At 39.8% G+C, this 23,748-nt stretch overlaps 1 protein-coding gene across 3 annotated transcripts; it reads left to right on the top strand.

Annotated features, from left to right (window-relative positions):
* Positions 1-290: 290 nt before the first annotated feature.
* Positions 291-23,542, top strand: fbxl4 (F-box and leucine-rich repeat protein 4). Of its 3 annotated transcripts, XM_015380817.1 has the most exons (10): positions 291-413; positions 4,638-4,706; positions 4,830-5,273; positions 7,966-8,302; positions 12,145-12,389; positions 12,550-12,763; positions 17,066-17,137; positions 18,720-18,844; positions 18,941-19,128; positions 22,624-23,542. In XM_015380817.1, exons 3-10 carry the CDS (start codon positions 4,972-4,974, stop codon positions 22,785-22,787), a joined length of 1,647 nt encoding a protein of 548 aa, XP_015236303.1. In that variant the 5' UTR covers positions 291-413; positions 4,638-4,706; positions 4,830-4,971; the 3' UTR covers positions 22,788-23,542. The 3 variants fall into 3 exon arrangements, with proteins under 3 accessions (XP_015236303.1, XP_015236301.1, XP_015236302.1); XM_015380815.1 differs by having other exon boundaries at positions 4,638-5,273; XM_015380816.1 differs by lacking the exon at positions 4,638-4,706 and having other exon boundaries at positions 306-413.
* The last annotated feature ends 206 nt before the right edge of the window (positions 23,543-23,748 follow it).

The raw sequence follows: 23,748 nt of genomic DNA, 5'->3' as shown, positions 1-23,748 counted from the left end.
GTCTTGTTATATTTGGCCGTGCGGATTTATTTAATAATACTTCGTCTTATATAATTAACATTGAAATCAAAATTAAATGATTGCAGCCGTGTATATGTTGGGGGGAGTACACATAACCATGTATGGGCTAACTACTTTACATTACATTTTTACTGGTAGCTTATATTTGATTATAAAACTTCTCAATAAAATGATAATTTCTTTTTTTTGTGTTATTTCTCGTAATATTATGATATTTACTCATTGGTTTTAATGAGATCTTGGTGAGTCACTGCGTTGTCCGGACAGCCCTAGAACGCAACACGAGCTAATCGACAGGAATGTTTTGGGTTTTTTGCCAATTGAAATATCAGGATAAAGCTGAAGAAAAGAAGACACATCCAAATGAATGGATCCAATGATCTCCGTTTACCGTAAATTGACTTTGTGTTTATTTGCTTTGAGTGTTTCGCTGTTGAAGCTGTCCAGTGGAAGCTAATGGTTGACAGCTCAGCTTATCTGGATGTTAGCTAACCCCAGCTATTTAACATTAGCCACCGCTAACACAATACAAACATATTCCTTTATTTCACCCAACAAAACCACATTTTAATGTTTTCTTTTCTTACAGAAAACCGACAACCGTTAATATACTGTTTGCACTGGAAATTAGCATAGAGAGCCAGAAGAGTTATAGAGGAAGTTACTTTAGCTTTAGTTTAAATTTATATACATATTGGTATTACAATCTTTATTTACATGTTTTTTTTCTAATTCAGACGTTTCCCTCTATGCTTTCCTGTTTATTTCCTGGAGGATTACACCAATATATCAGTTGAATCCTTGTGTTAAGGTCAAAAGTTAAACTTTAACATTTGTTTAGGTATTGATAATCCTGAATAGTTGCAGGACAATAAGGAACAGCAAACTGGCCCCTTATTGTTACTGTCAACAAACCTACAGTGTAGTGGTAACTGAGGCCTGAAAAAGCATAGCCTGTTCTTTAAACAAGGTTAACTTTGTATGTTTGCTCTTTATGAAGAGATGCACTTAATTCTATACTGTATACCTGTAGTTGAGCTTTCAAAACTGGCCCCATAATAGACTAACACATTTCCTGATGTTTGTGCAGTAAATAGAAAAGTATATATAGCCTCATCCCCCCACCAGCAGTTTCAATAAAATCCTTTTTTTTTTGCTCAAGATTAGATCAATCAGTCTTTTTTCAGCCTTAAAGTTTTTTTTTTATTGTATTTTCATACATATCGGTCAGTGGTGTATTAGTACTAAGTATTTGTACTTTGTTACTTGACACCTCTGCATATTGGTGTAACATGTATTGTTTTACAGAGGTTAGAAATAACAGGACTGGCATAAAAACACCAAACACTTATTTAGAGGAAGTTGGAGGAAAAGCAACAAATTATATTGATAATTGCTTAAGAGTCATATTGTATTTCTAGGTAGAGTGGCGGTCTAGTGGTTAGAGCATTGCGCTTGGAATCCAGTGGTTCTGAGTTTCAGCTTGCAGTCTGGGTCCCTGAGCAAGACCCTTAACTCCACACTGCTCCCTGGGCGCCACACAATGGCAGCCCACTGCTCCCCAAGGGGATGGCTTAAATGCAGAGGTAATTTCTCCATTGTGAGATCAATAAAATTAAATTATTATTTAGGGATGCACGATATTGGGATTTTGGCCGATATCCGATATGCCGATATTTTAAAACTCATGTAGCCGAAAACCGATATCGATACCGATAGTAAAGCTGGACAAAAATAAGTAGTCATTGAAAATAGCAGTTTTGTTATCCATTTCTGACACTTTGAAAAATAATATACTCAAATATATTTTCATATGCTGATATCAAATTGATTTTTAAAAACGCGGTATCGACCTATTTTACTTTCATAATCTCGTGAAATGTCATCGTTCTGTTACAAACTCTCGTGATATTTTGCAAATTCTTGTGAGATTTCATTAGTAAAATAGATCGATACCGCGTCAATATATCAACAAATAAAAATATGGCAAAATTTCATGAATTTTCGGGGGATTTTGTAGCATAACGATGACATATAGCAATATTTCATTAGTAAAAGAGATTGATATGGTGTTTTTAAATGGCAATATATCAGCATATGAAGATATTGTGATATTTTAATGTATCAATATTTTTTCCCTCGTCTTTAGAAGTTTAAGTCTGTAAAAAAGAAGTTTTTGAGGAAGAAGAAGTAGTAGTATTTTTATTTTTTTTTAGACTTTAGAAACTCAGAAGCTGATCAAATATCGGGTTAAATATCGGTGGGGTGGCCGATGTCGGATATTCAGTTTTAAGGCCGATACCGATAGGGGGCCGATTATATCGTGCATACCTATTATTATTACTAAAACTGTGAAAATACATTCATGTAAATCAACAAAAATGAATGATAAACACTAGAATAGTAAAAAGCAACTTGAGTTGAACAGTACTAAACTTTATTAGCAACAAATAAAACAGCTTTAAACAATAATTGATGATGAGGAAGGCCGTTCCATCACTGAGGGCTGAAACTAGAGACAGACGCCTCTCAATATGTTTTAGATCTCAGTCTAAGCACCTTGAAGTAGTTTGTTTTAATGTGAAAAAATAGGAAAAACTTCAAGGAGTATAAACACTTCATCAAAGCAGTTCCTGTTTAGTTTCTATCACAGAAAATTTGGAAAATGCTGCATTTTATTTAAAACCCCAAAAGTTCTGTGTGCTCTACGCACCAGGCCAGTATTTCCTGAATTTAAGGCAGCTGTTTTGTTTCATGTCTTTTTCTACTGGATGAATTGATTAATCCAGGTGTGCCTGATCTCAGTAACCATGGCCACACACACCTGGAGTCATCAGTTCATCCAATAATGAAAGCCGAGGAACAAAAGAGCTCCTTTAAGTTCAGGAAGTAGTGGAGTTGTGCATATAGTATCTTAGCGCTGCACTTGTGAATTTTTGTAATAATTTTTTTTTTCTGATTGATTAATTAATTAATTGAAAATTTACTTTTATTAAAAAACACGATTTTAAATAAGATAAAAAGCCTTTATTGCACATTTTAAATAAATTGCAAATGTCAAAACATGTACAAAATATACATTAATTCACATTTGATTTTTATAGATATATCAATTTAGAAGCAATTTATTCTTTAATGGAAATATATACTCCATGTGTATAAATGTTTTAGTTTTATCTGTAGTTTTGTCTTATTTATGGCCTTATGTAGGTTATTCTTTCTGCAAACAGCATCTTTTTTAGTCTGAGTACCATTATTCCAATTAACGACTCAACTTAATTAGTTGACGATGATTTCTATAATCAATTAATCATTTCAGCTCTACTACTAATATCTTAGGGTGCTCTAACTTTAACGTTCTCTGATATTCCTTTGATGCTTTCCTAATTTGTTAACCAAAGGGATGACTTGCAAAATATGTTTAAATAGACTGATCTTTGCTTCAAACCTGTGTTGGTTTTTGTTACCATGGTGATGAAACCCAGACTCGAGGAGATCCACCTTTGCAACGGTAAACCTCTTGACCGTCAGCCTCATGCATCGCACTAGAGTAGTTTTTTCAGAGCTTTAGCTTTATTTTGATACAGATGTTTATTGTTATTCATCCTTTCCATTAAAAAACGTCTCATCGCCAGGGAAACGAGGAGTTTTTATTAAGTTTTCCTCATTTCATCATATACAGCCATCATCATCAGCATTAACAGAACACAAAGTGGTGCAGGAATCCTAAATTAAATGAAAATGAATCCTAACAACTAATAATTATACCTCAGAGGTGTTTTTCACACATTTCCCCCCATCTCAGTATTAAGGTGTAGAACCTCCTATTTCTGCCAATATAGCAACAAATCTTTTTTTCTTTTTTACTTTAGGCCATCTAAAGCCTGAATTGTTTTGGTCCTTACTCCCAACAATAGCTCCAGTTTATATAAGGAACGTTTTTATCGAAGTTTTTGTCCACTAATTCTTAATCAATTTGAGGGCGGTCCTTAGATTGCACCCTTCTAACATATACACATTATTCAATCTACGCCGTTTATAATTATAGCTTTGGCCGTTATAGATCTGCTAGAAGATAAACCTCAGCCCTGTCCAGTCTTTTGTATCGTTTAACAGGTTTACTTTCAGGACTGTTTGATATTTAGCCTCCCCACAGCATGATACCTCAAAGACCATGTTTTAAAATGGGGATGTGGTATTTGGTGTTGGTCTGCTGTGTCATGGGACCTACTAAGAATTAAACCTTGTATTCTAGCTTGTAGCCATGCTCTGAGGGACGTTCATGTCAGGCCTTTGCAGTAGAGCTTGATAAACAACACAATTGTTTTTGTGATATTATTCACATGGATCAAACCAGATGGGTTGAAAACATTTGAACTTGTGTGTTTAAGGTTTGCAGAAAATGTGTGATTGTTTTTCTTTTTTTTTTTTAGGTTTTTGCCACTTTCTCAGTTAAATACAGTAGAGTTTTTACTTCTAATCTGACAAAGCGAGGGTTGATGCTTTTATAAGGCCCTCCATTTACTGAATGTGACTGATGGTTGTGCTCTGTACTGTCAGACTTAATATTTTGCTCTTCCCACTCATGTCTGTGTTTGTCTCTGCCTAACCCACAGGTCATGCATGCAGCCGCGCCTCTAGCTTGCGTTTTGTTCGTCCCCACCTCTTGAGACAATATGCTACCAGTAGGTGGAGGCTCTTCCTCTGTCTAGCCTCCGTTTCACCCCTCTGCCCCCATCATACCCAGACTTCCTTATGTTAACCCTCTTGAGCATGTTTTACTATATATGTCTGCGGCGGCGCTCCAGGAGCGGGACTCGAGGCGAGGCACTGACCAGCCGGCGTGCCGTGGAATCGGGCCAGCGGGCGGTGCTGCCGGTCAGTGTGGAAGTGGAGCAGTACGCCAAGGAGGTTCTGGACTTCAGCTCCCACTATGGCAGTGAGAACAGCATGTCCTATACCATGTGGAACCTGGCTGGGGTCCCTAACGTGTACCCCAGTTCCGGGGACTTCACCCAGACCGCCGTATTCAGAGCTTATGGGAAGTGGTGGGAACAGTGTTCCAGTGCTCCTTTACCGTTTCGCCGGACTCCCGACAGCTTCCACAGCCAGGATTACATCGAGCTGGGCTTTGAGGAGCCGGTCTACCCAACGGCGGTGGAGGTGTTTGAGACCTATTATCCTGGAGCCATCGTCCAAATCCTGGCTTGCTCTCACAACCCGTTCTCTCAGAACCCTCCAACTGATGTCAGGTAACGCTCCACCCACCCATTTCATCAGTACTCTGAGGTAGCGCCTCACTCATTACTAAAAGGAATCTCATTCAGTCTGAAATCGAGGTTTTGAAAATATCTTTCAAAATATGTCAAGTATGGAAAAAATAAAGTTAGTTTAAAGTCGCAGGGAAACAGCTGTTCTAACCGTTTCATTTCCGAATTCTCCTGAGTGGTGCACGACTTTACATGAGTGAAGAAAGTGAATGATTGTTGTTGCGGAAGGTTTGCAAGCAAGTTTGATTGTGGCCGGTGTCTCAGAAGCATCTTGCTAACCAGTTAGCAACTTAGTAGGGTTGTCACGATACTAAACTTTTCAACTCGATACCGATACTAAGGAAAATATTCGATACTCGATACCATTTTCGATACCACAAGGATAAAAACAAAGACTCCAAAATTCAACAGATATATTTAATTAATAAATAAAATACAATAAACAATAAGAACAATGTTTTGAGGTTGTATGCTGTGCACAATATTATGCAAGCTTGATAAAAAACTTATCAAATTAAAATTAAGTGTTCCTTCCTTGGCTATGCTTTGCACACATAGCAATGCCGCTAGCCAAACCGGTTAAGAAACAAAAATAATTCTCAGCAGCTGCACCTCTTACAAAAAAAAAGTCTGAAACTGAAAAGTGCACAGAATTAATAAATCACAGTGTTCAGAAAGTGCATTTTCCTCTATTCTGCACTTTAGATGAATGACTGCTTAGGTGCCACTGGTGGTGGCGCTGTATCGATATTTTTGAAAATGAGTATTGTATCCGGATACAATGTTTCAGTATTGATACTTTTTTGAGTATCGATACTTTTGACAACCCTACAACTTAGTGTTTGTAGGTTCCCAATGGGAAATTCCATTGGGACCAAGTAGCACTAAATTGGTGACTTAGAAACGACACTGTCAAGGAACGCTATGGACAGAGGAAACATGCAAGAGGAGGAGAGTTTAGTATCAGAGGTCGTGGATGAGTCTCCTCCATCATCCATTTTTTATTTAGAGGAGGAAAGCGGGGACGAAGATGTTGTGGAAGAGGACGCCAGGGCGGCAGAAGCTTGGTTTGGTGTAGAAGGCTTCCAGCCGTACATGTTTGAGCCCTTGCCTCGCAACGCTGCCAGTTCTTTTAGCTCTACGCCTGCTGAAGACACAGACGCCCATCCCCGTGAACACTGGGACGGAACTCAATGGGAAAGGAAATTATTCTTATTTCAACCGTTGCTTATATTAGCTGCGACATATAAATCAAAATGCTATGACCGAAAAAATTTGATTGACAGATGACCATTGATATATGATTGGCCGAATTTAGGTGTTCAGATTGACGTATAACTGACTGGCCTGCAGAAGATAACGAAAAAAAACCCCAGATTTTAAGACAGGATTTTTTTAAAAATATAAATTTTCTTAATTTTGGGACAATATCGTCTGATAAAGAGTACATTTATATAGATGTTTAAGCCAGAATGATTTGACATTTTAATATATTTCCATCCGACTTTATTATTACCAATCAGACAGAAATCCAAATTTTGGGGAAAAAAAGACTTTGACTGTTTAAATTCTCAGTCATCCGTGGCGACCACAAACGAGGTTTGAATTGGGAGGCAACCAGACTGTCGCTTAGTTATTTTTTACACGTTTTGACATCTATCCAGAAGTCTTTGCCAATTTTGTTAGTTCGCACCAGAGTAATCTGTGGTTTATGATAGTAATAGTGAAAAAAAAAAAACGTAGTTTCTTTTCATTTAGTTAGATGTAAATGGTGACCTTTTAGTACGGTGTTCAACATTAAAGCTATGGTTGGTAATGTTGGAGAGCTAGCAAGATTTGAAAGCAGCTCTCTCCCTCCGTTCAAAGTTACATTCTCCCCCGCAAGGGGAGCAGAGGGGGGCCGACTCAGGCATTTCTTTAAATACAGATAAAATATAGACTTAAACCTAACTACCTCATGTCGCATTCACCTGTAAATAAAATATATTATTGCAGTGGCTTTCAAAGTAGGATGCTAGGTTTAGCAATACTAACCATACACGTTTTAGCATGTCATTTTTAGTAATATTTACCTCAAGAGTTTTGCAAAGGGGTGTTGTGAATAATTCCGTCAATCTCCAAACCTGATGAGCGGCGGGGGGCAGAGATGAAGGCTTCCAATTGGTTTTTACATTTGGACCGAAAGGCAGGGATTTTTTAGGGGCTTCTAGCTCTCAGAGACTCCTGATTTTTGTTCCTTTTTCGGAAAACATAAGGTATTGATAATTAAGGATCATCTCAGTCAATATAACAAAAAGTGTTTCTTTAACGTTCAATTATTGTTACAAGCAAGGGGAGATGTTTTGGGAAATGAAACCCAAAAACGAAGGGTTTTAGATTAATAACTAATCAGAGTTTGTCTCCATCCAAGAAGCCAAAATGAATTGAATTGCATCTTAATATGGAATAAAATTAAAATTTTTGATTAATTTGAGTCTGAACAAGTCCAGAGATTGTAGAATGATCTCTCTACTGGAATATATCAGTTCTTAGTGTTAAATAAAAGAAGCAGCAAAGGATGATTGAACATGCTTATCCAAAATGTCATGCTCCTTTAGCAAAGGATCATTAACTTAATCTGTAAATCAGTTACCATCCTTATTAAAACCACTATAATTGGCTCTTTGTTGTCCAGGTGGGAAGTGTTGTGGTCGGGGGAGCCCACCAAGGCCCTGACTCCCCAAGCTCGACAGTTCTCTCCAAAAATCAAGCACATCAACTTTCCCACCAACCTGCTGCGCCTGGAGGTCAACAGCTCCCTGCTGGACTACTACACCGAGCTGGACGCCGTCATCCTCCGCGGGGTGAAGGAGAGACCCATGCTGGCGCTTTATAAGATGCCTCTCATCGACATCAGTGACTTAAGCGACAGCGAGGACGAGCTGTGTGATGTCGGAGGTGCTTTCAAACACGGGGGAGATGGAAAGCAACACAGGACAGCCAACGGCTACTTTGACAGGCTGCCGTATGAGGTGACTGATGAACGTAAACACTATAGGAACACAGTGAATACAGTTATCTACCGGAATAGCATACATTGCCCTGAAAAAAAGTACCAAAACCTCTTAAACTTCTTTACACTCGACTTAGATTAATTGCTAAGTGGCCATTTTCCTGAAAAGTTTTCCCTTGTATCAAAAAGATCTTTCCATAACTAAATATATTTTATACAGCACGCTGAATTAAAATCAATTGCACGTTATTATATTTTGACAATGCGTGGTGCCATCTGTATTAAATACCGACAGAATAAACAAAAACATGCTTTCTTACACATTACATTTATTAATGAGAGGAAACAAAACAAAACCGGACTGCTCAGTCCGGCAGCAAGAAGGTTCTGGGTTGAATTTTCTTTCTGCATGGAATTTGCATGGTGTCCCTGTGCATGGGTGGGTTCTCTCTGGGTACTCCGGCTTCCTCCCACTGTCCAAAAACACGACTGTTAGGTTAATTGGCTTCTCTAAATTCTTCCTAGGTGTGAATGGTTGTTTGTCCTGTTTGTCTCTGTGTTGCCCTGCAATAGACTGGCAACCTGTCCAGGGCGGACCCCGCCTCTCGCCTGTAGACAGCTGAAGATAGGCACCAGCCCCCCTCGTGATCCCAGCAGGGACAAAGAGTAACAGAAAACAAAATGGAGAAAAAAAGGAACCTATTGCATTACTGATTAAAAAAGATGAATCAGATACATGAACGACGTATCATTTCCAATGAACAGAGATGCAAAACGATCATTATTATACAGGGTATGTCGCTCCAAAACACTCAGACTTTTGCCACTTTGTTTCAATAAGGTAGATGCTAACTTTGATATAGCACTTCTTTTAAGTCCTGGGAGAAACTTTGTGCTGGTAGCAGACTTTTAAATGTTTTGTCTTGTTTGCTCTCAGAGGAATGTTCAACATTGGCTCCATAAACTTGAAAAGCCTCGATCCACCATGCTTGTTGCTAGCATGCCTTATTCTGTCATGGTTAAATGTTTTGCGTAATGAAGTCAAGATTTTGACATCATATCTTCTGAGCACAGAGGAGAAGTTGATGCTCCTCTGCCATGCAACGCAGCTACATGGGGGCTATTTAGGTGATAACCTAACAAGTTTATATTTATAAACAGAACCACACAAGGTTAATTCTTTATCAACATTTAACTGTAAATAATCCTTCATTGCTTCATGTTTCTGCTCTAGCATGCTTCTGCTTCAGAATTACTTATACCGCTTAGACTCAGCTTACGAATGAACAGCAGTGCCCCCTACTGGATTGGGGCAACAGGGGCAACCAGTTTAATCTGATGGAACTGATTTAATCTGATAAATGATTTATTGACATTTACTCCTAAAATGATTTTTTTGTCTATATCCATAGGTTTAAAGGAATCAAATGCCACCTAATTTGGAAGTGGAAGAAAAACAATCAACCACTCCGAAACTGAAAAGTGTGGCATGGATTTGTTTTACACCATTTTCTTTTAATGCTGATAATTGGGGGGAAAAAAGCATCCCTACATCTTTAAATTAGTGTTTAGAGTCCATCAATGTATAACGTGATATCAGGAAAAATACAGAGTTATATATATCGTGATTATTCATCAGCATCCTAAGAAAAGCCATTCAGTTGTAGACCAAGCACAATAAAAAAAAAAAAAAAAACATACTCAAAACAAACAAGCCGTTTAGGAAAGAACAGCTTGTTCACTTGTCCTGTAGTGACTCTGGAGAAACTAAGAATCCTCAGTTCAGGTAGGAGAAGATCTTTCGATAGGATAAACCAGTAAAAACCAGAATAAACTGGTTGTCTGCCCCGCTCTAAACAAACAAAAAAAAAGGCCTTCGGTGAGAGAAACCTATAAGAAATGTCAGTAGTAGTTCACCTGCTGATTGTAGCTAGTGCTACTTCACGTCTGTCTTTCATTAGCCTGGCCAGCCAGGCGGGCGTAAATGGAGTGTAAAGGGCAGATTATACTTTGTGTGCGGTTGCACAGATTCCATTGTTGTTTTGGCAGATAAAAACTCCCGCCGGCGCCGCTGAAGTTCTCGCGAGATCTCGAATAGCCTCCCCCTTAAGCCTTGGCGGGAAACTGCTGTGGGTCCCTAGAAATTCCAGACCAACTGTGCAGAAGCATACCAGCAAAAGTGGTTTGCGACCAGACCCAAGCGACATTTGATGTGTGCGGTTGCAGAAGTATAATCTGCCCTTTAGTCAGCTTGGTAAGGCTTAATGCTCAAAGATTGCTGCTGTAACAGAGCGCAGTTTTAATGACGCCCTTTATTATGCTCAGATAGAGCTGTTTATGACGCTAAAATTTCAACAACTGGCTGCTTTTCCTAAATAAAAAACACATTTATCCTGACATCCAGAGTTATCTGATTGGTTCTAAACTGTTTCTGGTCCCACCTTTAAAACCAGGCTCTACCAGCTGCTTTCCAGGCTGATATACTGTGTAAAAGGCATAAGTCAGGCTGGGCGGCCACTGCCAGGCTAGTAGTCCCTGTGAAAGTAGAGATTATGTTTGTAGGTCACATCAATATCAACATTTACATTTTATTCAATTCAGTTTATTTATTTAGCACCAATTTACAACACATGTAATCTTTATGCTCTTTACAAAGACGATTCCACCAGATCATACAAACTGATTGGTTCAAAGATTCTGTCTGAGGAAAACCCAGATGATTGCATCCAGTCATTGACTCTGCAGGATTTGCTCCTCCTGGATCAGCATGTAGTGACAGTAGATATTCAGCAATCCCTCACAGCATGCATGCAGCGACAGTGGAGATGAAAAACTCCCTTTAATAGGAAGAAACCTCCAGGAACAATGAGAGCGGCCTTCTGCTGAGGGCGACTGGGAATTCAGTACGATAGAAGCAGAACATGAGCTCCATAAATACTTTCTATGTTAGAGAGGGTACCGGTGAACTGGCTTTGTTTTGGAAAGAAACAGTTAAGCAGATGAACTCTTAAGTCTTGTAAAACAAGATAAAGGTGCTGGGGTCGTTATTTGGGGTCTTCATTTGCAGCAGCCTCATTGCAGAAAGATGCGGAAAGTGTTTAGTTAGGTTTTTTATTTTTATTCATTGCAAAACATTTACCAACATTTTCGTTTTTCATATGATTTATGAATAATGCAGTCTCATTTTGTCCATTTTGCTACAGGAAACAGTGAATATCCCCTCTTCAGACCAATGAAGGTTGTTTCTATTCTATTCTACTCCCTTCTGAGTTTTTTGGTCACATAAGAGACCAGTTGAATATGCTGAAATACTTAAATTAATGTGACAATGGTGTGAAAAGTTCATCAGGTCTGAACACTTTTCCAAGGGGCTCTTTGTATCCTTGCTCACAAACACATGAAGGCTCTGCTTGGACATGTTCTGGCGCTCTTTCCTCGTCGTCTTCAGCACATTCTCGGACACCGAGCCAATTTCATGCCGTTCCTATCACATTGTCTGCGGTGCGCTTCAAAGTGCTGGCGGCGCTCCTGCAGCTTGTTCTCTTTTCCCCGCTCCAAGCCGCTGCCATTAACAGCCGTCCACACAACCGCCACGTCCTCGTCTCTGAAACACAATATAGCTATTATCTGTCAGACGATGCCGGCTCGAACGTGGCTTGTTGTTGATGCACGGCGACACACTCGGGCGCACAAACACGAAGCAGAACAAGCTGCCTCACCTCACCGCTCATCCTGTTCTCTGTGCTTTGGGTCTAAGATGAGAGCTGTTCAGATTTTCTGTATTTCTTTACGTTACGCTTTGCTTCTTTTCATCCCAACTAAAGTCCTTTCCTGACCCGTCTCCCCGTCTTCTGTCCTCAGCTCATCCAGCTGATTCTGAGCCACCTGACCCTGCCAGACCTCTGCCGTCTGGCCCAGAGCTGCAAGCTGCTGCACCAGCACTGCTGCGACCCGCTGCAGTACACCCAGCTGAGCCTGCAGCCATACTGGGCCCGGCTGAGTGACGCCTCCCTGGGACACCTGCAGAGCAGATGCACCCTCCTCCAGAGGCTCAACCTGTCCTGGACTGGAAACCGTGGAGCTCTCACCCTGACAGGCTTCAGCAGGTCAGACTAACAGCAGGCCACAGTGGAATGACCTCAGAAGAACTAGCAGACGCTCGGAAGGACGAACACTTTTAAAGTCAGGTTCTTCTGAGTTTAAGAAGGAAGAACAACAAACAAATCATTACTCTGCCTCTTCCTGTCTTCTCCTCCATTCCCTCAGTTTCATGAAGGCCCGCGGTCTGAGCCTGGTCTGCCTGGAGTTGTCGTGCTGTCACTTCCTGAATGAGCCCTGTCTGGAGGTCATCGCCCAGTCCTGTCCCAGACTGCAGGAGCTTAACCTGTCCTCATGCGACCGCCTCCATCCACAGGCCTTCACACACATCTCCAAACTTGTCCACCTTCGCAGACTGGTGCTGTACCGCACCAAGATAGAGGTAAGGTCGCTCAGCGGACTCAGCAGGCCAACTGTTTTTTTAATCCTTCATTTAACAAACATTTCAGGTTTTGCTCTCATCTTGAGGTCTGTTGAGGCTCTTGGTAGATTCTTACACACAAGCTGTAATCATCAGCCAATGTTGCACATTTACAGTGGGTACAGAAAGTATTCAGACCCCTTTAAATGTTTCACTTTTTGTTTCATTGCAACCATTTGCTAAAATCATTTGATAGTTTTTCTTTTTAATAAATGTAAAAAATTTCTAAATTTCTGCTTTTTTTCTGTCAAGATGGTGTGCTGAGTGTACATTAATGACAAATAAACTGAACTTTTTTGATGTTAGCAAATATTAAGGGGTCAGAATACTTTCTGTGCCCACTGTATTTGGTGGGGAAAACAAATGACCACCTTTTATATTTTTTTGTTTTGGCCATCCTTTTCTTAATAGGTTGCACGTTCAGGCTTTCACTTTCATGTCTTGCCTGTTGGTAGACGTGAAACTCTCCCAGAGAGTCGAGCTTATACCGTGCCACGCGCACTGTCCTCAGAGTTCTTACTTACGCACAAAGATGTCTGACCTGAAGGCTTCTTCCACCAAGACTTATTCCCCCTAAGACATCTGATGAGTCAAGTATGCCCTGGCATCCCTTAATCCTCTCCTGTAACGTTTATCCAGGCTGGAGGCACAGATGGAGGAATCTTTGCAGAATCTCTCCATCATTATCTCGCTAAGAGGTCCCGTTGTTTCATGTTTTGAATTAGGCAGCAAAAACCTCTCGACTTTTATATTCCAGACTGTTTTTACTTGGCTTCCAGGATGAGAGAAAGACCTGCAGCACCACATGTTCTCCACTATTACCCCATTTACGCTACCCTTGAAAAACTGATCCATGCCGAGACCGGTCCGAGCTCGGATCAGTTAACCAGGGCAAGCTCGGTTCTGACGACCGTTTACACATCACGCTATCTCGGTTCCTCGACTCCTCGCCTCATAGTGACGATCTGCGGTATTACTGCCAGTATTGAAAGAGGAAATCAAGCAGTTGGTGGCGGTAATGCACCAAAAGTTGTTTGCCAGCCGCCATAAAACACAAGAAGAAGAAGAGGAAGAAGGAGGGAATCAAGCAAATCAAAATGGCGGCGCCCGTCACATTCAGAAAGTTATGCTTGATTATTATTGCTGTACTTCGGTGTTATTATTTAAAATGTTGTGTGGAGAAGATTTCGATTGTTGTTTATAGTTGAAGAAGTTGTTGTTCTTCTTCTGTTTCTGGCATTACCGCCATCTACTGGAATGGAGTGTGAATCGGGATGTGCAGCCAGACGGAGATGATGCGTTCTGCTCATGCGCTCTTGTTATCAGAGAACCGAGCCAGGGAAAAACCGAGCCGAGCCCACCTCTGGAACTGGTCTGCAGTTAGGGCGGTCCGGTTGTGTCTAGCTCGGTTCAGTTCAGTTTGCTTTCCATTTACACACGATAAGTTATCTCAGTTACTGAGCTCGGACCGGGCTCGGCACAGTTTTTCAAGGGTAGTGTAAATGGGGTATTAGATTCTAACTTAAAGGAGCCTTTAAAAAGCCGTCCAGCTGCTGAAAAGCTTAATTTCTTTAAAAAAAAAAAGGTTTAGTTTTAAGTTTTGTTGCGCTGATGCCATTTTCTGGCCCCGATACCCAATACCTGGCTGTGCAGTATCTGCTGATACCAATACCACTATTTTATTGATGGATCGGGGCCCTGCCCGATACTGGTATTGGTATCGGTGCAACACAACTTTTTAAGAACAAAAGTGAGATTTGTTTCTTTTTCGCTTTCTATTGTGTGAACTTTTTATTTCTGACTAATATAAAGTAACTGGTTCTAACTGATTTTCTCCTGTTTTTCCTATAGTTTCATTAGAGGCGCTAAGAGAAACGTCACTCCTTGACTTGTTATATTTAAGCCCCAGAGAAACAGGAAGTGGTGAAGCACTAATCATAAGTTCCTTGAAGCCATCATGTGTGAAGAAAATACCTTTTAATTTTATCCAAGGAACAAGCTTTGGGTTCCAGTAAATGTGGCGATTATTTTTCTCATCGTTGTGAAAGCTCTGTGGTTCCTATAGTTCAGGATGTGAAGAAGCCACCGCTGTAAATCTATGGTTCATTTTAAGGCTTTAAACGCATCGTTAAGATTCAGGGTTCCCAAAATGGGGGTCGGGACCCTCCAGGGATCATGAGACACAAAATGAGGGTCAGAAAATGATTGTGATGTGATCCGTCAAGCATGTGGAACGGCAAAATATATCATTAAATACATAAATGTAAAATCTGAAATAAATGCATCTAAGATTAATTTATTGATCTGAAGTTTATTATAAAATATTCACTTAAATTGTAAAATTGGCTTAATGTCTCATTAAATAATGAAAAATACATTTAACTTAAATTAAATTGGATTATTAAAATTAGTTGTAATAATTAATAAACCGAGTGAAGTAATTATGTGTTTTTAGGGGGTTGTCAGTGTTTTGCATTGTTATTTTGAGATCTCAGGCTGAAATGTTTTGGATCGATTCAAATCTGCGAACGCTCTTAGATCTTTGATTTTTAGTTTCATCCAAGTTGCTCATCTCTGCAGGTTAGCAGCTTTCTTTAAGTGTTTCTCCACACCTCTGATTTATGTCTACAGCAGCTGGAACCACTGGCTTCCTACACCTACAGCGTTATACGGCGTATATATAAAACGTTGCAAGGGGTGTAAAATGAGGCAGCAAGTCGATGCTTTAAAGACACATAATGTGGTGTGTTCAGGTACGATCACGTCTGGCGTGTAAAACCTGTCCTCAGGTTTGGTTTGGTGTTCCAGCGCAGCATTTCTGCGGCTCTCGTCGTGTTCTGGACGACAGGCGGCGTCGGGTTTCTGCGGTGGAGCCAGGCAGCACTCTATGGGTTGTTTACACCCCGGACAGACAGTGAGAGCTGTTTGTCTGCCAGGGCTCCTGACATCTCGGCTGTCATTACCCTGTCAGTGCTCTAATTAAATGAGTAGCTCACCGGAGAGAGAGAGGCGTTTATAAAGATGCCAGACTGAGTTCAGAGCACACACACACACACACTCACAAGAGGCTTTCACTTTCATCTCCTGACACTTTTCTCCTGCCACAGATGTACACGTGTTGGCAATTGCTGCGTTGAATTTCCATATCTGCATCGGAGCTGCGGAGCCACAGGAGAAACCGCTGTCCTCGCTTTGCTTTGCAGTGTGGAAAAAGGATCTCCTGGGTTTTATTAAATTACGTTAAATGCTGATTGGGTCGACAGACAATCTGTTTGAAGAAAGGTCAGATGACAGGACGGAGTCATCAGAATCTTTCTCTGTTATTTAGATATTACAGTCTTACGTGTTTTAACATGATTCTTAAATCACCTGTATTTATTTTTCATCCCTGCGAAAACTGAGCTAAAAATATGTGCAAACGTGTTAAAATAACTGCGTCTGCCCTTAATTTGAGCAGGTACACTGCAAAAAATATAAATCTAAGTCATTTTGTTTCTTAAAATAAGTACTTTTGTTCTTGAATTGAGGGGGAAAGGGAGATACTTTGCCAATCAAACAAGACAATTTACATTTAAAATAAGAAAAGGCCATTGCTTTATCTCATTTCAAGTGCATATTATCTAATTATTTTATTTTAAGAGTAAAAATACTAATTCCATTGCAAAATCATCTTATTTACCTGCACAAATTAAGTGTAAATACACTTGATTTAAGACGTTTTTACTCATTTCTAGATCAGTGTAAAGAGGGTGATCTACCACTGAAGCAAGTGTTTTTGACCTTAAGATACAGTGATTTAATATTAAGTACTCTAAATAAAAGATTGGAGTCAACTTTTTTTATTTAAAAGGTAAAACCTCTTATTCTGTTGGCAGATTATCTTATTTATCTGCTCAAATCAGGGGGAAAAACTTATTTCAAGAAAAAGTCCTTTAGATTTTTAATTTTTGCTGTGTGCACTGCAAAAAAAAACTATTTTAAAATCATTATAAATTCCTTGAAATTGTTGTATTTGCCCTTAATTTGAGCAAGTAAAGAGGCCAATTTTCAGTGGAATTAGTAGTTTTTTCACTTAAGATACGATGATTAAATATTTTGTCCTTGAAATAATATAGTGGAGTCTTCTTTTATTACCTTAAATGTAACTATTTTCTTACTTATTTACTCCCATCTGGTTGAAAATACACTTTGGTTTTTTGTTTTTTTCCTCAAACAAAACTAAATAATTACATTTCTGCTTATTTCCTTGTGTTTTCCCTGCAGCAAACAGCCATCCTCAGCATTCTGACCTTCTGCCCTGATATCAGACATCTCAACCTGGGGAGCTGTGTGAGGGTAAGAAAAAAAACAGCATATTAAAAAAAATCTTGTAAATTCAGCCACTTTTGAAGCTACAGAATATATTGAACTAAAGTGAAAAAGAGAAAAGCTCCTCAGCAGACAACATCCGGACAGTGAAACATGGTTGCAGCATTCTGTGGGAATGGGCTCTCTGCACAACTCCACTACTTCCTGAACTGATGGTAGCTCTTTGGTTTCCTGTAATTTTCTACTGGATAAATTAGTTAATCCAGGTGTGCCTGACATCAGTAACCATGGCCAGACACACCTGGATTAATCAGTTCATCCAGTTATGAAAGACAGAAAACAAAAGAACTGCATTAACTTGATTTCCACACATAGAAGCTGGACTTTAAATACTGTATTCAATGTATTCTATTTCATCTAAACATTACATGTTGTTATACTCTATAAAAGGAAATAACACCTGTTATTTATACCTGTAGTGCCTAAAAGTGTTGTCAAAAAATGAAAACTTTAAATGACAACAAAGTATTGATAAAAGGGAAACCCTCACATTTTCTTTTTCCTTAGGCTGTGGCTAAGAATCTGAGTTTTTATAGCTTACAGTCTTTGCTTGCTGCTTTTCTGCAAGCAGTCTTCAAAACTGCTAACTCAGAATACTTAGTTTTAGAAAAGAAAAAAAAAAAGGTTTTTGTTGATAAAATGTATTATACTTCAGAATTAAATATTATTTTGAGATGCTAACATTGGTTCCACAAATCAAAACACTCTCTCCTGCCTCTTTACAGAACTGCAACCTTTCACATGTTTTAGCTTAGATAATATTTAGTTTTTTTAATTGGGACTAGTTTCGTAGCCTAATATTAATTGTAGTAACCGGTGAATTATTGTGTGAATAAATTTTCAATGTTGTGCTCCAAGCACACGCGGACTAGAAAACAGCCAATCAGAGAGAGAGAAGGCGGAACTTAAGGCAGAACAACCAATGAGAGTTGAGTTAGACAGCACAGTACAGTTACATGCGCTGCTAAGATAAACTGACAGGAAATCAGATGGAGCAGCAGCAGCAGCTACCCGGTAGTTTGAAGCAAATATTAATGAATCGACATTTAGTTACTGATAATGAAGGGCTGCACCAATTATATCGTTATCTATAAATCTACCAATTATTATTTTCTGATTCACCTAAAAAGAGGTACTTGCAGTAAATTAATATAAATTAGTAATCAGTAAATTGATCATTGAAAAAGCTTGTTGTGCCTTTAAATAAACTTTAAATGGAAAAACTTGTAAAAAAAAATAAAATAAATAAGTACAGTATATTTCTATATATTAGACCTATTAGGAAGATTTTTCATCCTAAATGGAAAATTTTAATATTTTTACTTTAACTTTTTTTTAGAGTATGAGCATAATTAGTCTAAGTAATAATTTGATTTCTAAATTAATATTTAGTAATCAATTCAATTAATGATACATCTCAGCCCCACTAAAGAGGACCCTTTTCAGATGATGCACAATTGAGATCTGGGTTCCAGGCAGGGATGAAGGTAGAGAAGCTACGCAGCAAACGCCTGAAGGAGTTCTCACACTAATCCCATCATGTCTGCAGATCGAGGACTACGATGTTGTCGCCAGCATGCTGGCGTCTCGCAGTCGCTCCCTGCTCTCTCTGGACCTATGGCGCTGCAGGAACCTGACAGACCGCGGCCTGGCTGAGCTCGTTACAGGCTGCAGGTGCTCCATACCTCTACGAATAAAATGTTAAATATGTTTACTGTAAAATCTGACCCATACACTAAAAAAGATCGACGATGCTGTTTGGTTGCTCAGGATGCTGGAGGAGTTGGACCTGGGTTGGTGCCCCACCCTGCAGAGCAGCAGCGGCTGCTTCCAGCAACTCGCCCGCAGTCTGCCGCGACTCAGGAAGCTCTTCCTCACTGCCAACCGCACCGTCTGCGACTCGGACATAGAGGAGCTGGCTAACTGCTGCCCCTCGCTGCAGCACCTTGACATCCTTGGTATGCTCACACCTTAAACCTTTTTATCTCACTCTTCTTAGATAGAAGCTAACACAGCATTTCCCCGGTGAATCAAGGACCAGGCCTCAAATCCACAAGTTTCTCAGAGAAAATCCGCCTACAAATTCTAGTTGTCTACATGAGTTTCCAAAGTAGGGGTCAGGACCCCCGGGTGGTTAGAAACCGTTTTCACAATCGTTATGATGTGATCCCTAAGGTATATTTAGGGCCAAAATATTCAATGAAATGCATTAATATGAATGAAACAAATAAATATGCAATGAAAGTAGATGTAACATTTATGAAGTCGACCAAGAACGTTATGTTTTCCGTCATGTTTGTTTGATTGTTAGCGGGATTACTGGAAAAGTTCTGAACAGATTTTAATAAAGTTTTTTCCAGAGGTGCTCCTCATTCTAAGGTGCAATCCATTTCACTTTGGTGATGATCCAGATTATAATCCAGATGCAGGTAGCCGCAATCATGCAGATGGGATATTTTGCAGAACAAGCAGTTCCTCCCTAAATCAGAGGGTGGCAGCTGTGACTATTTCTTCAGGATGTGACTCAGAAAGTCAGGAAGTACTAAACTGAAGACAAAAACTGAATCCCAAACCGCTCCCTAACTACTAACCCTTAACCATAAAGTGTTGCTTGCAATAAAGTCCCACTCCCAGCTGTGGAAGGTGCCTGAACTGTACGCTGGGGTATAAACGACAATGGGACGGCCTCTCACCTCCAACAGAAAGGGAAAGCAGACGTTCCTATGGCAACACAGTGACGTTGCGTGTGCTGGGCTGTAGGTTCACATAATATCAAACATCCATCCATCCATCCATTTTTTAGCACGCTTATCCCAAGCTGGTGCCTATCTCCTGCTGTCTATGGGCGAGAGGCGGGGTAAACCCTGGACAGGTCGCCAGTCCATCGCAGGGCAACACAAAGACAAACATGACAAACAACCATTCACACTCACACCTAAGCCAATTAACATAACAGTCATGTTTTTGGAATGTGGGAGGAAGCCAGAGTACCCGGAGTGAACCCACGTATGCTCAGGGAGAACATGCTAATATCAAACATTTGACATTTTATTAAAAATCAATCTATCCAGTGAGATAAAACTATTTCAAAGAGGACCTTCCATTTAGGGATTGATGACGTCTTTTTTATTTCACCTTACTTGTGATTTTCTGTAGGTGTGATGAAAGTCCAGGAATCCAGCGGAAATTAAATTTGAATGCATGTGTTTCCTCTTCCACTAGTTCGCCATTACACCCGCTTCCAGCCATCTTGCCCCTGGTACAGGCTCGCTATTTAAGGGCTGAATGTTCAACTGGCCCTACCCACTGCGGGGTTTGGGACGGCCCTTAATGTGGCGGAAAACCGTGGGAACACGCAAACGGATGGTTAGTATTTAGGGGCCGGTTTGGGATTCAGCCAAAAACCCAGGAAAAGGGAGCATCGTTGGTTCGTTAGCTTGATTTCTTGAAAAGTTACCAACAATTTTTTTAAAAATTGGCCACTTCTCAATATGTCTACTTGTGCGTTTTCATGTGCTGGTTAAACGTCATCAGTCTCAGCCCTAGTACTGTTCCAATTCACTAGACCAGCAGACCGAGAACGGACAAAGAGTCCGGATGTTGTTCTTGCCCTTCCCTATTTACCCAGCATGCATCAGAGCAGACTTGTCCGTTCTTGAGATTGAAAGCTTGACTGCGGCAGCAGCAGCTTACAGGTTAGCGCTCAAAGAGCTCAGAGTATTAAGTTAAAAGTTCTCTTTTCTGTTGCTGTTGTTCAATAAAAGTACGTTTTAAGATCATTTGAGGCGAGAAAATGATACCTTTAAGCGTTACTATATTCAGCATTTATGGATTTAATGCAGAATTAAAAAAAATATTTCCAAAGTTGCACCCCGGCAACCAGCGTAGCTCCGAGGGTATCCACAGCCCGTCTGCAGCAGCCCTCTCTCTGCATAGTCGTGTGTGAAGGGCCGCTGGCTCTTATCGCGATTTTTTTAATTTTATTTGGAAAAATGTTCATTTTATTTGTGTTTATTTAACCATGTTTATTATTATTCCCCCACTAAATGAGTAAAGTAAGGATTTATTATTATCTAGAGACTATTAATAACAGGAGGTCAAATGCAGCTCCAGACGAGCCGAGAGTGTGGTGATGTCACAAGAACGCTTCTGTTCCAATTAACCCTTATTTATGCTGCATGCTCCTATTCTGCCAGAGTCTATACTTTCCTGTGTTCTTCTCAAGAACATACTTGGCGAGGACATGAAACCGTACTTGTGTTCTTGTAAATTGAGAAACAGCCATTGGCTTTGTCAGAACATTTTCCGGAACCTCTAACCCCTCAATCACGATATAGATCGTCAGTTAACTGACGGTTCGGACAGATGATCGCTACTTTCCTCTCCCCGTTGGTCATGTGACTCCGTGTGCACCATCTTTGTTATTTGTCACTGCTGTCGGGTAGTGACAGCTGTAGGTGACAGCAGGCTGCTGTGAGGAGAACTTTGCGAGGAGAACTCTCCTCGCAAAGCATTCTTGGATATATCTGCTTGTCTAGTGGCCATGGATGATCTCTACTTTTCAAGGTGCATTGTGGGAAACTTCGAATCCACTGCTTTTTCCGCTAGTTGTTCTGACGCTTATTTAAAATAGCATTACCACTATATAGTGCACAATATAATGGTTAGGGGCGACATTCTGACACAGCCATTTTTACCAGAGGTCGTTTCTAGTTTATTTTTGTATTAGTTTATTTTATCTATGATGCAAATATTAATAAATATACCATTAAATAAGTAAATGTTCTGCTAAGTAATTAAAATACATTTAAAATGATTATTTCAAAAATTCATTGTCATTTAAAAGGCGTATTTTTGAAATAAATATGTTTACTTCGCTTTTAGTATTAATATTTTCAGTGATGGATACTGCGTTTCATTTTTAATTTTTAGGTAAAAGGTTAAAATGTTTGGGAACCCTTGCTCTAGTAAATAATGGAAAGAAATGAACAGGGTAGAAAAATGAGGCTGGATTAGGAATATGTGTATCCAGATGATGCCATGTACCGGTAGCTAAATTAAATTGTCCCACAGTTTCATTTTCTTATCGTTATGTTTACTCTCCGCTCTTGTTGGTCAGTTTTTTCAGTTTTGTCCTCATTTCTTGCACACGTCAAGTCGGCCGTCTTCTTTCCTTCAGACACACTCATGCTGACTAAAATCCTCCCCTCTTCTAACATTTTTTCCACCTTGTAAATAAATCTTAGATTTTAAGAAATCCCTGAATGACATCACTAAGGACAACTTTTTTTTAGTCTTAGACTTCTTTGTACATTTAACGTAAATGTTGTTCCTGGATAATGATAATGAGCAACTTTGGTTTAAATTGAATGTGTTGTTATATTTAACCTTTTTTTTGGATATATATTTTGGATGTATTTAATGTTGTTTTCATTTCCATTTAATAATGAAAGGGACCCGTTTGGTGAGCGCTGCTTCACTCAAGAAGCTCCTCCAGTCGTGTCCTGGACTCGTCCTCCTGGATGTCTCCTTCTGCTCGCAGATAGAGACGCGGGTCGTCCAAGAACTCTCCAACCTTTTCCCCAATGTGGCCATCAAGAAAAGCTTCACTCAGTGACCTCACCGTCCTCCTGTTTCCCGCCCTCGATGAGCGAGGAGCTCCCCAGCAGGAGTGGGAAGCTGGAGGAGATCCTGAGGATTTATAGTCTCCTGATTGTAAAAAAACAAAACCTTCTTAATTATTTTGTGGAAACTTGGAATCAGGGTGGTTTGGTGGTGAAGCTGCGTCTCCCTCTCATGGTTTTTTATACTGCCGAACATCCTGGAGACTTGACACCACGTCTGTGTGTGACCCTGCCTTTCCAAGGTGAAAAAAACCTGTTCAAAGTAAACATTTTTCTTTATTTTAATGTTTTAAGAAAGAAAAAAAAAGCAGTTTGGGATTGTTGTTTTTTTTTTAGTGCCTTGTCAGAACGATCTGATAAAATGTTCTCAATCAGTTTTAAAATCATACCACTCCTAGTTTGCTAAACAAAATCTCTGCATTAAGCAGCAGGTAAAGCTCACACATTTATAAAAATCTTTTAGTTCCTTTAAAGAAAACTTTAAGCTCCTCGTTTCAATCAGAAGCTTTTGTTGAATAATAATTGTGCCTTTCTGTTTTCCTATTAAGGACTTCTCCACTATTATTTTTGTAATTCACATAAACAGACAGCAGTCCAACCTCTGCTCTAATACCTCATTTTTATCTCGGAGGTTTCAGAGGCTGAAGGGGGAAAATTCACTGTACTGGTTAAACATGTCGGTTGTTACATTTGAGGAACGCCTGAGTTAAAAATCTATTTCTGATTTATTGCCAAATACAAAAACCAGATGCTGGTTTCCTGGAGGGATTGCTGGACCTACGTCCTAAAGAGCAATGATAAAAATCAGGGGTGGTGTGTTTTTAAACCTAGAGGATACGAGAGCGCCGTTCTGATGAGATCAGTTAACATCCATCTGAGTGGAGGTCAGAAACGTCCCGCTTTAGGTCAGCTAGAATGAAAGTTTGGAACCACAGGAGGATTGATGGTAGAGCT

Source organism: Cyprinodon variegatus, unplaced genomic scaffold, assembly GCF_000732505.1.
Source record: "Cyprinodon variegatus isolate N-32 unplaced genomic scaffold, C_variegatus-1.0 Scaffold222, whole genome shotgun sequence".
In the NCBI taxonomy this organism is placed as follows: Eukaryota; Metazoa; Chordata; class Actinopteri; order Cyprinodontiformes; family Cyprinodontidae; genus Cyprinodon; species Cyprinodon variegatus.
The sequence above is the reverse complement of the archived record's forward strand: the minus strand, read 5'-3'. Positions and strand labels throughout refer to the sequence as shown.

Coding starts and splice junctions, on each gene's coding strand:
- fbxl4 (XM_015380815.1), top strand. CDS start 4,777: ATGTTAACCCTCTTGAGCATGTTTTACTATATATGTCTGCGGCGGCGC. Junction 12,390..12,549: donor ACCCTGACAGGCTTCAGCAG/GTCAGACTAACA, acceptor CCATTCCCTCAG/TTTCATGAAGGCCCGCGGTC. Junction 18,845..18,940: donor GAGCTCGTTACAGGCTGCAG/GTGCTCCATACC, acceptor TTGGTTGCTCAG/GATGCTGGAGGAGTTGGACC.